The 17,844-nt window shown below is 44.0% G+C and overlaps 1 protein-coding gene across 1 annotated transcript; it reads left to right on the forward strand.

The window, feature by feature from the left end:
- The first annotated feature begins 7,267 nt into the window (after window positions 1-7,267).
- PCARE (photoreceptor cilium actin regulator) lies at window positions 7,268-15,294 on the forward strand. The gene is made up of 2 exons (XM_075497436.1): window positions 7,268-11,010; window positions 15,165-15,294. Exons 1-2 carry the CDS (start codon window positions 7,268-7,270, stop codon window positions 15,292-15,294), a joined length of 3,873 nt encoding a protein of 1,290 aa, XP_075353551.1.
- Window positions 15,295-17,844: the final 2,550 nt, after the last annotated feature.

Consider the following 17,844-nt stretch of genomic DNA (forward strand, 5'->3'; position numbering starts at 1 on the left):
TTCTTAGCAAACAGAAACTATGACCAAGTGACCAGAATACACATTCCAAAAATAATAGACAAATGTAAACATGTCTCACAAAACTGCTGCTGACCTCAAGTGGTGTTAAACTCATACAATTTTTCTCAACTCCTTTGGGTCATCTGAGTGTACCAACAGCCCTGTACAGGCAAGCCCCCAAAACTGACTCTCTTTAATTTTATACTTGTATTTCTTCCTCTGTTAATTCCTTTATAAAGGATTTTTGCTGGAGAAGGAAACCAGTTTCCTACCTGTTTTCAACAACTGTTTTTTCTTGTCCTGCTGCTGTTCCTTTTGCAAAACAGGTTTTTGAAAGCATTGAGTTCATATTTATTGCCTCATGCAATCAGTCTGAAGCAGTTGACTTAGCAGTTAGAAATAAAAAAGAGAAGGCATGAGTTGAGCTTCAGACAGCCAGTTCTGAAAAATTTATCCTTGACCCAGAGTAAATATGAATTTTATCTTTCACTTGCATCATCACCACTAATAAAGGCTCTGTATAGACTCACTGGTTTCATTTAATTCTTTGCAACTAGATTTCCTTCAAACCATGATATTCCTATTCCTTACTGTTGTCAACAGGTTTCCACAGGGGAAACAGGATGAAGCTTTGTAAGTATTTCTGTTAGTGATTACAGAAAGGAGAGAATGTACTCCATCTCCCAGAACAGTGTCAGCTCTGTAGGAGAAGCTGAAATAAAAAGCAGCAATTTCTTATTTACTTAGTGATATCTAGGCCAACAATACGAACAGCTCCCTGGTTATATTCAATTTGCTGATACAAAAGAAGAAAAAGCAGGTTACTTTCAGAGTAAAATAGCTCTTTAAAGTTGTTGTTATCACTCAAGCTCTCCATAATTCCTCAGTGAGCAGAAATTCAGTTTCCCCAGAAGTCATCCACAAACACAAACCTTAAATTTTTAAGACCCAGTATGAGCATTTATGCGTATTCCCCTTTTAAATCCTGCAGCCTCTCAACAGCAGTCCCTTATTATCATTTTTCCTTGTTTCCATAATTTTAAAGCTTATGTTACTGGTTTCACACTGAAATTTCATACAGTTTTTTATCAACTGACTCTTCTTTCATAAGGCCCTAAAATCCATCCAGTGGTTACGGCACTGGTAACACTCTGGGGTCTGAATACTGCACATCTCCGTCCAGGTTCAGGCCTTATTCTTGCCTTTTCTAGGGCACTTACAGTGCCACTTTCGGACTACTCTTTGGTTTTTCATCATCTGTTGCACCAACTATGTCTGACAGGGTTTGAACATTCAAGTTCTTCCCTCGAGGAGTGCTATGTGACCAGGCAGCTCCCCCAAAATGAGAATACTGCCAGTTTTAACACTAGGAAGAAAGTATATGAAAGGAAGGGTGTGCTGGTTTTGGCTGGGGTAGAGTTAATTTTCTTCACAGTAGCTAGTATGGGGCTGTGTTTTGGATTTGTGCTGGAAACAGTGTGGATAACACAGGGATGTTTTCATTACTGCTGAGCAGTGCTTACACAGAGTCAAGGCCTTTTCTGCTCCTCACCCAACCCCACCAGCGAGTGGGCTGGGGGGGCACAAGGAGTTGGGAGGGGACACGGCTGGGACAGCTGAGCCCAGCTGACCAAAGGGCTATTCCATACCATATCACATCATGCTCAGCATAGAAAGCTGGGGGAAGAAGAAGAAAGGGGGAGAACGTTCAGAGTGATGGCGTTTGTCTTCCCAAGTGACCATTACGTGTGAAGGAGCCCTGCTTTCCTGGAGATGGCTGAACACCTGCCTGCCCATGGGAAGCAGTGAATGAATTCCTTGTTTTGCTTTGCTTGCACGCATGGCTTTTGCTTAAGCTATTAAACTGTCTTTATCTCAACCCACGAGTTTTCTCACTTTTACTCTTCTGATTCTCTCCCCCATCCCACCGGGGGGCAGTGGGCGAGCGGCTGGGTGGGGATTAGTTGCCACCAGGGGTTAAACCTCAACAGTCCCTTTTGGTGCCCAACATGGGGCTCGAAGGGTTCGAGATAACAACATGTTTGATTGGAATGTGCTACATCAAATTTATAGCTGTTATTGCTGTTTAGCTATTAATTGGCAGGATTCTGTGCTTGCCATGGGGCTTGCTTGCCTTACTGTATGTTAAAGTTTAGTGCTTGTTACTGGCTGCTTTTTGCTTTCACTGCTTGCTGTACTGCTGTGCTGCTTATCATCTGACTCTGCTGTGCCTGGGAACATTGATAACAGAAATGGCGGTGCGCCTGGTCTGGCAGATGGCCAGGGCATCGCTGCTATTCCTGTGCTGCTGTACTGGACAGGCTGGAACTCCAGTGTGAACTCAAGTCAAAGGGACTGTGACCTGTGGATGAGTCCATGTAGGAGCAGGACACCCCAAGGCATCTGTGGCCGTGAATAAGTCCACCCGGGAGCATGTACATCTCGAAGTGGCTGTGGCTGTGGTTATGTCTGTGCTGCAGCAGGTATATACCTCTGAAGGGATTGTGGCCCAAGGATAAGTCCACGCTGGAGAAGGTACACCTCGAAGCATCTGTGGCTGTGGATAAGTCCATGCTGCAGCAGGTACGCCTTGAAGCATCAGTGGCTGTGCACGAGGTCATGCTGGAGGACCTCAAAGTGTGTGGCCATGGATAAGCCCACAACAGAGCAGGTATGGCCCTGGAGCTACTGCAGCCATGGGTAAGGCCATACTGGAGCAGGTTTACTTCAGAAGGGACTGTGGCTGTGGGTAAGGCCACACTGGAGCAGGTCTATCTCTGAAGGCATTGTGGCCCATGGAGAAGGCCACGCTACAACAGGTGCATCTCAAAGCGACTGTGGCTGTGGATAAGTCCATGCTGCAGCAGGTATACCCCTGAAGAGACTCTGGCTCATAGATAAGGCTCCACTTGGAGCAGGTACACCCCTAAGGGACTGCAGTCTATGGATAAGTCCAAGCCGGAGCAGGGTCAAGGGGAGGAGTTCATTGCAATGTTAAACCCGATGGTCTGGTCCAAAGGGACCACAGGTGGAGATTGCACTGGAAATACCTTTAAATTGTTGTAACTCATGATTTGAGTTGCATGTTATAGGAATTACTATAGCAGGAACCACCTGAACCAATGGAGGACAAGCCTTACAAGAAGCAGTGCAAGTGCAGCAGTGACCCGACCTGAGCTGGCTTTGGTGCCCAATAACTCCACACAACACACCACCTGAGTGACCACTATAACAGATGGAGCCCAAAGTCACGGACTACATGAACTCAGTGGACATTTTGTGGACATTTTACAGGGGTGGTCCATAGACTAGGGGAATTATATCCGTGTACTATATCAAAGGTTGGGAAGCGGGGTGGTGGTTAATGAGGTTGTATCGGATAGCATGGTACCTGAGCATGACGTAAATAGTATGGAATAAGGGGTGGAGAATGTGCTGGTTTTGGCTGGGGTAGGGTTAATTTTCTTCACAGTAGCTAGTATGGGGCTATGTTTTGGATTTGTGCTGGAAACAGTGTGGATAACACAGGGATGTTTTCATTACTGCTGAGCAGTGCTTACACAGAGTCAAGGCCTTTTCTGCTCCTCACCCCACCCCACCAGCGAGTGGCCTGGGGGGGCACAAGAAGCTGGGAGGGGACACGGCTGGGACAGCTGAGCCCAACTGACCAAAGGGCTATCCCATACCATATCACATCATGCTCAGCATATACAGCTGGGGAAGAAGAAGGAAAGGGGAGAACGTTCAGAGTGATGGCGTTTGTCTTCCCAAGTGACCATTACGTGTGAAGGAGCCCTGCTTTCCTGGAGATGGCTGAACACCTGCCTGCCCGTGGGAAGGAGTGAATGAATTCCTTGTTTTGCTTTGCTTGCACACACAGCTTTTGCTTTAGCTATTAAACTGTCTTTATCTCAACCCACGAGTTTTCTCACTTTTACTCTTCCGATTCGCTCCCCCATCCCACCCAGGGGGAGTGAGCGAGCGGCTGGGTGGGGCTCAGTTGCCGGATGGGGTTAAACCATGACAAAGAGCAAAGGCAATTTACACACAATGCACGTGCACGGGAAAGCCTCCTTTAATCCTTAATTATCTTGGTTCTGGTGCTTTCCTAGGGTCTGTTGGTCAAACACAGGTTTGTGTTCATCTGGCACACTTGTAAAATTGCTCGAGTCAGCAAGTTCACAGGTAACAACACTTGCGCATCTCCTTGAACATGACCAATTGTTTCCTTTTCAACTTGTGTTCTGCAAACAGTAGCGTTGTAAACCGAAATACATTACTATAGTAACTGCACTAGGAATGACATCAACATATAGCAGTCATCAATTACAGATTACAAATGCATCTAATCCCCTTACACTGAAAAATATTTCCTTGTCATTCTCCTCATCGTTCTTCTCCTCTACCACTGCTTTTTAACCAACTTACTCATTTTGTCTTCTGTTTTGTTGCATGACCATGAGACAAAACATTTTCCTTAGCATTTTCCATGAAGTAAAGCATTTGGGTTTTTCTGAAGTCCCTCAGACATTCAAAGCAATATATAATTACTTAATAACAAGAATATTGATGAGGAAAATGCAGTTTCATAAGTGGTTGGAAACAGGCGCATTAAAGTTCCTGCTCTCTCACAGAAGCTAAAAAATTTGACGCAACGTTAAATAGTCATATTGCATATGCATGCAAACTGCAATTAAAGTTAGGATAAAACAGATGCCTTGTTAAAAACATGTTTTCTGTGACCCTGGATCTCTATTTAATAATAAATAAATAATAAACTGAATATTGGTTTGATATTTAAAATAATAAATGGATACATAATAAATAATCATAAACTAGGATTTTGCATTTTTTTAACCATACATGTATTTCCTTTAAGATGTTAATGCATGGCCTGAAAATAACAAGAAAAAACAAACAAAAGTGACATGACTGTAAAATCAAAGGAAAAAGCGAAGAAAAAGAACTTCCCAAATACAACAAACAACTCACATGGAGTTAATTGTCAAAATTCCCAGTGCGAACAATGGAACTGTTGGAGCTGCTTTTTGAAGAAAAGTCACAAGAGATTTTATAGCACAGATATTAAGCAGCTACATAAAGATGTCTCTCAACTCCCCCTGTAAATAGAAGTGGTACACTAAGGCTAGTTGCTTGATCTACTGTGTTTTCCTTGACGTATTGTGGAGGGCTATAGCATCCTGACTGTTAGGATCACTAGGATGAAGCAGCTGCCTAAATCCGCTCCATTTCTCCACTTTGAACACATTAGATACGTGCCTAAAAGGGAATGCAAAAAGAGCTGGGACCGTTGTGTAGAAACCACATCGTGGCGAGACACAGAAGCAGCCAGAGAGTGAGCTACATGACTTGCAAGAAGCAGAGCCAAGAAGTAATTACCTGACACTTTCCAGAAAAGCATTGAGGGAAATGACTATGCCATCATGTATATGAAGTACAATTTATGTGTTCCAGAAAAATTACTTTAGAAATTTGGAATCACTGTCATGCCTTGTCCCCTGTAAAATAAGGTAATTTTGCTGCCCCTGTTGAACAGAAAAAGAGATTTAAAAAACAAAGCTACAGAGAATAATGACTTTCCATGCAGACATTCAGCTATTGCAGTCCAGCACCAAGGAATGAATCATGTAAGCAGTTCTTTAAAGTCTGAGAAAGTTTTGTAGGCTTGGCAGCATGCAACGATTTTTGGGAATCGGACGAGATACCCACAGCCACGCAGTTAGAAATCACATTGCTAGAGAGAAGCTGTAGGCTTCTAGCCAGCGTTAGAGCTGGCCACCGTTGTCTGTAACCTTTGCGACACAGAATGGCCACCTTTGGTAGAAAAGCTGCATCCGGAAATTAAAAGACGAATCCACGTAGGCCAGTCTGAGTAATGAAGAGGGAAACTGGGGTGTGATTGCTATTATCACCCTCATCCACATACCGCCCTTCATAAATAAATAGTTGGAAAAGATAAATATCTTCTGCTTCATACAATTCCTACTATGGCTTCTTTAATTTCTCTTTCAGAGGGGGATTATTCTGTCCTGATCTCAGAAGTTATTCGAACAACAGTGGGTTTGGTTTTGTTTTGGTTTTTTTTTCAGAAATGGGTCTATATTTTTAATTGTTTGCTTTTTTCCTTACAGTTTTAACATATAAAGTCTTGCAGTTAAGAGAACTAAACGCTAGCCGATGAAAAAGAAATAAAAGTAAGCAAGTCATTTTTGTGAGTGCAAAGAACACGTTAAAATTTTATCCCAAAACACTCAGAGGAAGGACAAAATAAATTTTCCTTTAATTTGTTTTTAATCTGAAATTCTACAGTTTAGATCCGCTAGATACAGACATCATCTTAACAACACATGCAAAACTTATTCTACAAATACTGTTATTGTGCAGTTCAGCTTTTCAGGTTGGGAAGCTATCTAGACGAGAAAAAGATACTTTCCAAGAATGATCACCTGAGGGGAAGAAAAAAATCAAAATCTCATTTGGAAGTCTTAGAAGGAAAAAGTAAACAGCTTGTCACTTGCAAGTAAGGGAAAATTTTTAAGACCCTCAAGGCAGAAGTCTAACAGGCATCTCTAACCCATTTGATTTCATGTCTTGTACTCTCCAGTGGACACGTATGCGGTCAAGGTCACCTTTCTCTTGGTTAAGGAGTATCTAGTGGCATTTACGCACCTGTTCAAATAGCTTCCCTTCAAAAAGGCTTCAAAATACAGTCCCTTCCTTTGGATCTCTGCATTCAATGTATGTTATGTTTTTGCAACAAGGAAAAAAAGGAGGGACAGGTACCAAGTCCTTTTGCCTCCCAATATAGTGCAGAAAAAAAAATCTGCCTTTATAAATACAACACGGTTGCTGGCTGGCTGGTGCCTGCTTATCCTAATGAGCTTAAAATCTTACTTGTCGTGGACATCTGTCAAGACCGAAGTGAGGCACGCAAGTCCTCTTAATCCATTAGCTCTCAATCCAGCAGAGCTTTCACACTCCTTTTTTGAATTGAAGAAGAAAACCTGAGTGGGAACGTACAATGGGACAGTGCACAACTTCAAGAGAAGATCCTGGGCAGTAAGCACGTGAGATTTCGAGGCAAATGACAATGAAAACTGACAACAAAACTGGGATCGTGATAGAAAACTCCTGAGAAAAAGGCCAGCCTGCAGTTCAGGATGAAAGAGTGAGTTTGATTCTTTGTTGTATTTTCCCTAGTTCATCTGGATTTTTAATCAAAAATAAAGCCAAAGACTGAGAAAGGATGGGCTGCACACCCTCTCACAGTGAGATTGCTAATACTATTGCAAGAAGTAGTCTTAAGGCTTTGAATAAACCCAAAAGTATTTTGCGTATTGATCCAGGAGATAAAGGAATCCCACTGCTTGTTAAAGGTTCATCTTGCTACAGTACTGATGAATTCCACTACCTGAGAGAAAAGGAGGATAGGCTATCAGAGCAGGACAAAAATGATAATTTGCAGTTATCTTGCAAGGCTCGTTCAGATCCCCAGATTTCCAGGGAAGACAAGAAAATTGAGAGGACAGCCACAGATGCTGAAATTGTTATGTCCGAACTGATTGAATCTCAAAAACATATCACTGAGGCCATACAGATCAGAAAGCAAAGGTCCTGTGAATCAGAAGCATCAGCTTTCATTTGGGATGACAAGAATGAAAGCAATGCAAAGCAAATCCCAAAGAAAGGAAAGAAGCAAAAAACTCATAAGCTGGCAAAGCAAGGTCGACCTAGCAAAATTAAAGAAAAGTCCATTTTGCCCCCATGCGACACAGATAAAAAGGTAGATTTCCCAGAACTGCTTGTTAAGGCTCATCAGAGTGCATATGCCTACTTAAATCCCAACCTCTCAAAGTATGAAACTATACTTCATATGGCCAACCAGGCCACCCAAACTCAACTCTTCCTACAGCAGATGGTAAGCTTTCTCGTGCTTTGCTTTGATGAAATCAACGAGCTCTTGGAAGAAATTGCCAGCGATGGGGAAAGTCTTCTCAAAGACGTAGGTGGGAATCTGGCATGGCCAGCAGAAAAAGGTGATTTAAAGGAGCACCCTGACCTTCTGCAACAACTACTGCAGTACACGGTCAATAAAATGCAGTTACTGAGTGGGACGCTGGCCTCCCTCACCTCCAGCGCCCTGCAGGAGACATGCAGCTACCTGCAGTCTGCTGCAAGCAGCTTGGAAGGAAAACTGAAAGCAAAGCAAAGCTTTGATGAGCGCCTGCTACGGACGGTAAGGCTACTTGAAGCCTCAACAGTGGGATCTTCTCAGTCCCACGGTGATGACAGGACTCTCTGTTCGGAGGACAGTGGCATTGGCGTGGACAACGAATCCCTCAAAGAGTTCAGTGCTCTCAGCCAGCACGGAGGACAAGCAAGCTGTGATTCTGGACATCTGTCCCAAAAGCATGCCAGAACAGTGGAGCACGTGTGTGATGGGACAACGTCACTGTGCACAGCCGCATCCCATGACTGTGCACTTGAAAGGCATTTTAAAGATATATTTTATTCGTCCATGCAGAGTAGGGAAGCGACTTCTTGTCAGGGTGGAGCACCGGAAGGTATTTCTACCATGCCCGAATATGCAAGCTTGAGCAAAAGCCATTCCTATAACTCCTTCCAGTCTGACTCTACTCAGGAAAGTGAACATTTCAAAATCTGTGAATCAACAGATTTTCCTTCTGATGATGATGATGAGGACGACGGAGGGAGCACCCTGGGGGAGGATGATGACAACACAAGTTTATCAGATACGGGGAAGGATGTCCTGCCGAGGAGGCCCCTGTCTTCGCCTGCAGTCACTGATAACACACACAGGCAGTCCATCAAGAGGACGGAGAATGCAGAGACAGAGGAAATTATTCTGAAGATGAAAGATGCCATCAGTGAAAAAATCAAGTTCGTCCCAGCTAAATCCGGGCGTAAAGAATGGGTAGAGGATGAGAATGGAAGAGCGGTCCTAACAACAAGGCCCAGTACAGCAACGGGCAGCCAGAAAGCGTTCGGGAAACAACGACGGTCCAGGTCAGAGGAGTCCCTCAGAAGCCAGGCAGAGGACCCGACCCTCCTAGAGCTTCAGAGAACTCAAAAAGAGCTCAGCAAGAGGCTGGAAATGTTTTATGGGAAGAAGGATACAGATAACAACCCAGAGCCTTGGAAATCAAGAACAGCACCTTATTTACGGGATGAGCAAGTTACAGCTAGGTCCTCTAGCAAACTGAAGGCGTGCCTCTCAAAAAATTTCAGCATCCTGCCTAACCAGGATAAAGTCCCTTTGTTCGTGGTTGATCAAAATCCTGCCAATCAGCTGGATGAAAAAAGAGACAGGAAGCCTTTAAGAGCTACTGTGCCCACCCAGGAGACATCAGGAGGCAAAGAAAAGGAGCCTCCTGGAACACAAATGCTCAGTGCCCGCAGCTGTGCCCCCCGACAGTCCGTCAAAAAGCTTATTGAAACATTCAGTCCTACTGACGATCTTGCGAAAGCTGCACCTTTAAGATCTTTAGGACCAATAAAGTGCATCAGAAAATTTGGACTTCCAGTCATTCCACCCACCATTCCCTTTCAGAGAGGCCTGGCACCTTTAAATCTTAAGCATCGTATTTCACCAGTAGAAGACACAAACCCTTCAAACACCAATGGAGTTTCTTCTAGTTTTCCAAATGCCTTTCCTCCTGCACCAGCTGCAGAATTAAGCAAGAACGACACAAAGGAAGAGACTGATGAAGACATTGAGAACCTGCCACCACCACCACCTGAAATGTTAATGGACACTTCTTTTGACTTATCTGAGCCTGAAGAAACTGCAAGAATAGAAGGAAACTCTTCAGAAGACGCCAGAAAGCCCGCCAAAACAAAATTTCATGCTCCTAAGAGAGCACAAGTTTCCCCAAAAATGAAAGCCTCCCTTCAGTCCATTGATTTATTGCCAAGTAAAAACGTCAGCGGCCCCAGTGCAATCACAAATAAAGGTTTAAGGACTACCGGAGCGGGGGACGAGAAACTGCAGAGGTACTCTCTGGAGCTGAACCCTACCAACGTGCACATCCCTAGCCAGGAAGAGATATTGGCAAGCCAGAGAAAAGAGGCTGCGGATTTGTACAAGCAAACTCATAAAATTATTCCTCTTCAAAACCCCAGTGGGCTTTCAAAACCACACAGCAACAGCTCAGAGAGCAAAGAGCCCAATTCACCTGCGACTTCGGTGCAATACCAGAAGCATGGTTCTCCCGATTTGCTCAGGAGAAACGAAAAAGGCTCAGCATTTGCCAGGAGGGTATCCCCAACAAGAACTCCTCCTTCTTCTCCACCAACGGAGAAACGGCTTTTCAGCCCTCCAACACACCACAGGCACTCTCTGCAGGCTTTTAGCAACCCGCAACCGAGCTCACCCACCACGCAGAGGAAACCCAGTCCCCCCACAAGTCCCAGGGTGCCCAGCCCACCCTCGCAGAAGAAGCTGCCCTCTCCACCACCCCAGCGAAAACCGCCCAGCCCTCCTGCGGGGCACAAGCAAAGCTCGCCAACGCCGTACCGGCTGCAGGGCTCCCCAGCCTACCGCCGAGATGCAAGCCCCGCTCTGTTCCACACCACTCCCTCTCCACCAACCTCCCCATCCCGCTCCTACAAGGGGCTGAGAGCTGGGCTGGATGCTGGAGACGAGCACCAGCTCTCCAACTCCAAGAGGGGCAGCAACATCCATTCAATATTTTGCCCAGCCACTTCTTCCTTATTCGAAGCCAGACCTCCGCTGGTACCCACCAAACCCTCTGCGGAGGTGACCAGCCAGCCTGAAGCTTCACTGCTTTCCCAAAAGAGCAGCCTGCTTTTTCGGCAGCCTGGAGACCGGACCAGAAAGCTGTCCCTGAGCGCTGCCAATCCTCAGCCGTTCGTGAGGAGAAGTTTTTCTGACCGCCGACCAGGGGTCCAGTTTCGTCTCCCAGCTCCTGTAACAGCCAGCAGTGAACCCGCGCTTAACCAAGCAAGGTAAGAAACTTTCCACTTTAGGCTAAGGAAGCAGAAGTATAGCACTGCGTTGGCTTTCTAAACTCCTGATGGGAATTTAATGTCGTTAAGAGATTTCCCAGAAGAGCACCCTGTTCATGTAGAGAACAGATGGCTGGGCAAAGATGACATTGTAGTTGGACCAGATGATCGTTGTAGGTCCCTTCCAACTGAAATATTCTATTCTATTCTATTGTCTTGCCCCAGATTTCAGTAGACTACCAGTCTGAATAAAGGGAAGAGTTAAATTTCTGTGGCTTGCTCAAGCCTTACACTTACAAATCTGCTGTGACAGGCACTCCAGGGAAAATTCAGTGTTGGTTTCATGGCACAGAACTCCCCTTATTTGCATGGGGGCTAAGGACATCCATATTTAATTCTTAAAAGCTCTGAAGTAACCCTCAGGTTATAAACATCTTCAAATAACCATAAGAAGGTAGGCTTGGACTAGGAGGAAAGGTATCGTTCCTAGCATCAGCCTTTAAGTCAGTAAACTGTTCAGCTGAAATCTGTATTAAAATGTTTCAAATCAGCTGGCAAGAATGACGGACAGATAATGTGTAGGCAAGGATCTGTATGGATGTAATTATAGCTTGAAATCTTGAGCTTCTCATGTAGGCTTTCAGATCTAGGTGCTGATTTCAAGTCTGATGGGTCCACAGCCCAGTTTTCAAAGTAGAAAAATGTCCCATGGCTACTGGAGATTCATCGCTCTGGAAAAGTAAGTTTAAAGAAATGAAGCATCAACACACGCCAGTTCCACATTTGCAACCATTGGTGGCCATTTTTTAAAAATTTGGGCTTAGATTTAAATTTTCTCTACCACTTAAAAAAAAAAAAAATCACAAAACCAGCCAGGAAACAGAAATGGGTATTTGGGAATACTCAAAGATCAGCGTAACAGCCTGGAAGTTCAAAGTGTTGTTATTCTCGTTTCTTAGCATCTCAGGATGTTTAAGTCCATTAAGCTCTAAGCTACACAAGAGGATTAAGACCCTTCTCAGGTAACCTTCCCTCATGTGAGGAGTATTTTTACTCTTGCCACAGAACTGCTGAAATCACACGAATCATCCCCATGAGTAGGGATTGCAAGACCAACCCTAACAGGAGATAAAATTGCACTTGTAAGTGCACGAGCACTCAGTGCGTTGCGAGTACAGCGGCAGTCGTGGATACTGAAGTCAGGGGTCCCAGGCGTTCCCTCCCCAAAGACAGAATAAGCGCCGAGTTTCCCACACTGGCAGTAGAGGAACGTGCCGAACAAAACATGCAAAAAACACTGGGAAATGCAAACCGTTTTGCATTCCCAGTTCTAATATTGCATTATATGCTGAGATTTGAAGATTTCCTAAAAGTCCTGTGCATTGTTGCTGGGTTTTTGGTTGTTGTTATGTACTGTGTGAAGTCAGCTTTGTCTACTCCAGTGCCTGCTAGCAGAAATAAATGTTTTCGAAAGAGGCTTTCTGCCAAACCTTGCAAGACAAAAGCCCTGGCAGTTTTATGGATCAATTTTAAAAACAGTCAATCGTAAATTGTTAGCTAATTTATGCTTCAATGTCAGGTGTATTATCTTTCTATTGTAGTCTGTCAGATCATAGAGAATAATATAAAAAAAACGCTGTAAATAAAATCATCCCTTTCATGAAAAAAATTATATATCCTACTCTTACGATATACAGCATTTTGGAAGAATGAAATATATCCTGAGCCAAATTCGGCTTATGGTTTATACAAATGGACATCAAAAGTAGTCCTACTGAGTTAGTCCAAATTTTTATCAATATAAGCAAAAGGGAAACTTAGCCCATTAATTACCACATGAAGTGATTTAAGATGCAATACACTACCGTGTGTTTTCTTACACTTAAAATAAGCTGCCTGCAGTAAACTTTTACAGACCTTGAATTGAATGGCCCAATACGACTATCACGGCAAATGTGCCGACAGGCAGGAAAGGACCATTTTAGGAATCGGTACATGGCAAAAGCTCTGAGAGCCCCTCACATCACTGCTGGTCGTCTCCTCCCGCTGAGGACGGGAGCGGTTGCCACAGCTGTGAGCACCACATCCCCATGCACAGATGCTGACCCCTGCTCTTATAGCAGATGCCATAACAGACAAACCACCACGCTCTGATCCATCTTTCTCCTTCAAGTTCATTAAGCATCCAGGGCTTCCTCTCCTTTGCAATTCATTCGGCCGACAGAGGGAAATTTCAAAATGTCTCCCTAAACCAGATGTTGTATACCTAAACATCCCCATTCTGCCCATGTTTGCGTCTGGTCTCAAATTCACAAGCTATTCCCACCCAGCTGTCACTCTCCTTTCCTTCATTCCTTCCCTTGCTCTACCTCTCCTCTCCAAATATAACAATGCCTTTTTTTTGTCTGTGTGGGGGTTTTGTGTGTTATGAGCAGCTTCAAGCACTAATCACAGGAGGGAGGGGAGACAGAGGCAAACCTGCAATAGCATCACTATCTTATAGGTAAAACATTTTGAAAACCAGTGAGTTAGCCAGTTTCCCCCACGCTCCCAAACGCTGAGATATATCCCTCCACTTTTTCCATGCCCAGTTAAAACATTCGTTTGCCGAGAAGCAGACTGCTAAAGATAGGAGCTTGTACAAGCAACACGTTCCTCATCAGGTGGCTCAGTGCCCTCTCCACCCACCCCATTTTAGCAGAAACACCAAAAAAGAGAGGCGACTTCCATCTCATTTTGGTAGCTGCCATTGCCAGGCATTAAATGTCAGTGCTGTGCGCAGATTTGCGTGTCTCCTGCCCACTCACTGCTCCCCCAGAAGGCAAAAAGCGCTCCTTTCCCAAGCATGTCTCCTGCCCATCCCGCGCTCCAAGGAATATCAGGACTTAAAACATCATTAGCCCTAACTAGGGCTGGAGCTAGAGCTTTTGTGTTTAGTCTTAGGGTACCTGGACAAGAGTTTCAGTTTCAGGTTTCAGTGCTCAAGTCAGTGCAACTGGTTCCCTTTTGGACAGCCTGTGGATGGACAGACTGAGCTAAATTTGCTGGTTTCTAAGCTTGGTCATTTGACAGCAATCAGCGGTTATTGGCATCTTATGAATTGCTCTGCTCATAGAAATCCTGTTAATCTGTAATAGGATTTCTGCGTATGCCGTTAAATGAAATAATATTTCATTGAGACTGCTAATCTCCCAAGAGGTAGAGCAGAGATAGAAGATTAAACGCTATTGCCTTTAAGATGTTGTTCAAGGGGGGCTTGACAATGGATTGGGTTGACTGAATCAGGCCCAAAGCAAGTAGCCCAAGTGAGACCTTCTGCAGCTGGGGGATATTTGAATCTGGATTAGTTTTGTGACTGGTCATGTATTGTATCACAAATCTCTCCATTCAGCAGTTCAAATCATCAAAGTCCTAGCAGTCAGAACAGGAGCATAACAGCTTGTCTGTAGTTGAAAGCTAATTCAGTTTAGCAGTTTATGTACTTAAAATACAATAATGATTCCCAGATAACTCTGGAATATTTCCTCACATTGAGCTTAAACCACTTTAATTAGTTACAGCAACACAGGGCACATTTCAGCACGAAGGCCCATGGCGTGAGATATTCATTACTAGCTCCACTGCTATAATCAATCTTGATTCATAAAGTCCCTGTGCCCCTAGAGATTGCCAGTGCAACCTCAGGAACATCATTTACACATTCCGTGTCTCAGTTCTCCTGTCTCCAGAGTGGCAGATTTATACCACCAGAATACACGTCCCACAGTCATGTTGGCATACGCAGAAATCACTGTCACCATGCTAAGCAGATGCGTAACAGAGGCAAGACCTTTCCTCCAGCGGAGTCTGGAACAAGACTTTTTCTCTCAAATCTGTCTCTACCTGCAAGTGAACCCAGATTCACACTGAACCCCTGTTCAACATACGAAATGTTTGCTTCCCAAGAGAGTTTTGGGAGGGGACAGTACAGTGCATTTGGCACCACAAGAATAAAATCTGGATGGTGCACACAAAGACCATATATACAGGAGGAGACAGGGATGACACAGTATTGTGCAGCATTTGTGCTTTGTGGGTTAACGTGGCCTAATCAGCACTGTTTTAAAAAGTCATAATTCATTAGCCTCTTAGCTTAAGCATCTTTCCTTCTGCAGCTTGGAGGAGAGCCCTAGAAAAGCAGGCGACTCTCGGAACAGCCCTTGTGTCCCCGAAATCAGAGAGTCCAACAGATCCGCGTCTCACCCCGAGCTCTATGTCGTGGGCCAGGGGCTGCACAGGGACTGACGACAGAAGCACCCGCGAAGGCAGAGGCACGAGCAAGGCCAGAGGCCCCGGAGGGAGGAAGCAGCCTTACCCAAGCCTCCAAAACACAGCTTCATTTTTTCTCGCAAGGAAACAACATGATGGCATTGCATCTAAAAACCCAAACTGGCCCCGACGACCTAAGGAAATATCAGCAGAGTGGTAGCCAGCTGCTTCTCCTTTGGATTGCATTTCATGGTTTAACTCAAAGATTTACATTGAGTGAAAGAAATACTTTGCAGTTGGGTGAGTCTGAGGCAAACTGATTCGATAAAGACAGGACATGTAGCCAAGCCCTTTGTTTCACTGTTTAGCTAAAGGAGTTAAAAAACTTTCAGAAATGATCATTATTTGAGATGTTATTTATTCAGGAGGCATCACAGTTTCAGCTTTGTAAAAAGCAGCTGTATCCGGGGGGGGGGAGGTAAAACCCTGAACCAATTGAGTTTTATTGCAAAAACATCAATGGCTTCAGCAAAGCCACATCTTTACGCTAGGTACCATGCAGAGGGAGAATAAGGTTAAATACAAGTTAAAACAAAATAACCCCTTTTAAAGCAATAAAATCAGGGATCTTATTCCCTCAAAAAGGCTTTGATCTTCTAAATCACCTTTGATTATCATGTAATCTCATCGTCTCTAGCTTCTAGGGTACAAGGCTTAATCCCGATTAGAGTAGTTTTGTAATAGCCCAATCAAACAACATTATAAATCCTGAGGCACCTAAGGACATGTATCTTTTTTTTTTTTTTCCCAGAGAAGAGAATGGTAGCATAGAGAACCCTGGTCTCCCAAAACAGGTTTATGTTCTTCCTGATTTATGCAGTTTGAGGGGATTTATTGCAATTTCACTGAAGAGTCTAGACAGATTCTTGTTAATAAAAACACAAGTTATTTACAATTGATTAACCCTAGGCTTTTACAGCACCCACTGGAATACAGTTTCAGAATGTACTGGATCTTACTCACCTAACTAATTTATCATCACAATTAAGATGCAGCTTTTAATTAATGTAATTTTAATTAATTTAATTTGATGTGTTTTCGTATGCAACTTTAGTACAGAAAAAAAAAAGCCATTTGTAGTCCTATTTTGAAGGAATAGTTTTAATTTTTCCTACAGTTTTCATGATGGTGGTATCCGGGCACTTCACCTTCACACAGGATTTTTAACCCTTCCTGGCCACCTCCATGATGAGGGAACTGAGGCTCGTCTTGTGCTGTACGAATGACCCCTTTGGATACTGAAATTCTGAGTTTTTGTCCAGTGCCTTAATCACAACCATCCTTCTTCAATTATCTCAGTGCCATTTTATGACACAGACACAAGGAAACCTTAACTGTCATAATTAAGGTGAGGTATTGAATAGAAAGAGGTAACTCGCAGTGACTTGATGGTTTGGATCATGAGGGGTTTGTGAGCTTGAGGTGGCAAAGCAGCCATACCCATAGTGTACAGCTAGGAGACGTCAACAGATCCACCCTGTAATCACACAGGCAGCTGCACCATCCCCTATGAAACTGGGAAATTACAAGGGAGGTACTGCAAAGATGAGCAGCAGGGCAAACTCTGCAGGCCAGTCTTCCCCCTCCTCAGAAAAGTAGTTCTCTCCCAGCTGCATAAAAATACAATTACATTTGCAAGCACTTTGGGTTTGTCTGTTCTGCTGGCAGTAACCACCCAGAATAGAAACAAACCAGAAACACGACAGCAGAAAACCAGCACTTTGCATGCCTAAACGTAGCTTTGAAGATGAAAACGTAACAGAGTGGGAGGACAGCTTCTGCTCAGCTACTACAATTGTTTTCTCTCTTTATGGTTTCGTGCTGAAATTTCCCAGCATCCGTGGTGGGTGGTAAGAGAAAGTATTTATTTATATCCCCCAAGCACCAAAGTCTTCTGTGGTGTAGGAGCTACAGCAGCACATGGAGCAGCACTTCACTTCAGCAATCAAGCTGGAAACCTCCTCACACAGGTGCTAGCTGGACATGGAGTCAGGCAAAGCATCTTTCCCCCAAAACCAGGCTCCCCTGAAGACGTGGCATATGAGAGCTGGCACCCTGCTACAGCATCTCTCCCAGCTTTGACTAAGGCTGTGGTCATCAGGAAGCTCATTGCAAACACAGCCCCACCTAACGCTGCAGCTGCTGAAGGATTCTGATGCTGCCCTAAAGGATGCTGCAGCAAACTGAGCATTATATTCAAGAAACAGAGCTTCTCCAGGAGTCATCTGCAAGTTTGTAATATGAACTCATGACTACATACAGCTAACGGATTCTCTTCGGTACAGTTAATGTACAGGACTAATGCAAATAAGGTGTTCACCTTCAATTTGTATTGCAAGCATGAGAATAAGAGTAACTATAGTATGCAGGAAATTATAGTTTGGCTGGCCACTTTTTAAAAAAATACTTTTTTTTTTTTTTTAACAGGTTTTTTGGACAACACTTCCATTTTTCATGAATACAACATTTCTGGAATACAATTGTTTTATAAGACCACACTCAACTTAAAGATTTATTTTTCACTGA

Source organism: Mycteria americana, chromosome 3, assembly GCF_035582795.1.
Source record: "Mycteria americana isolate JAX WOST 10 ecotype Jacksonville Zoo and Gardens chromosome 3, USCA_MyAme_1.0, whole genome shotgun sequence".
Lineage (NCBI taxonomy): Eukaryota > Metazoa > Chordata > Aves > Ciconiiformes > Ciconiidae > Mycteria > Mycteria americana.

Bases quoted from the DNA above. Each gene is read 5' to 3' on its own strand.
- PCARE (XM_075497436.1), top strand. From the start codon at position 7,268: ATGGGCTGCACACCCTCTCACAGTGAGATTGCTAATACTATTGCAAGA. The intron at 11,011-15,164 runs GTAAGAAACTTT...TTCCTTCTGCAG, and splicing joins CCCGCGCTTAACCAAGCAAG to CTTGGAGGAGAGCCCTAGAA.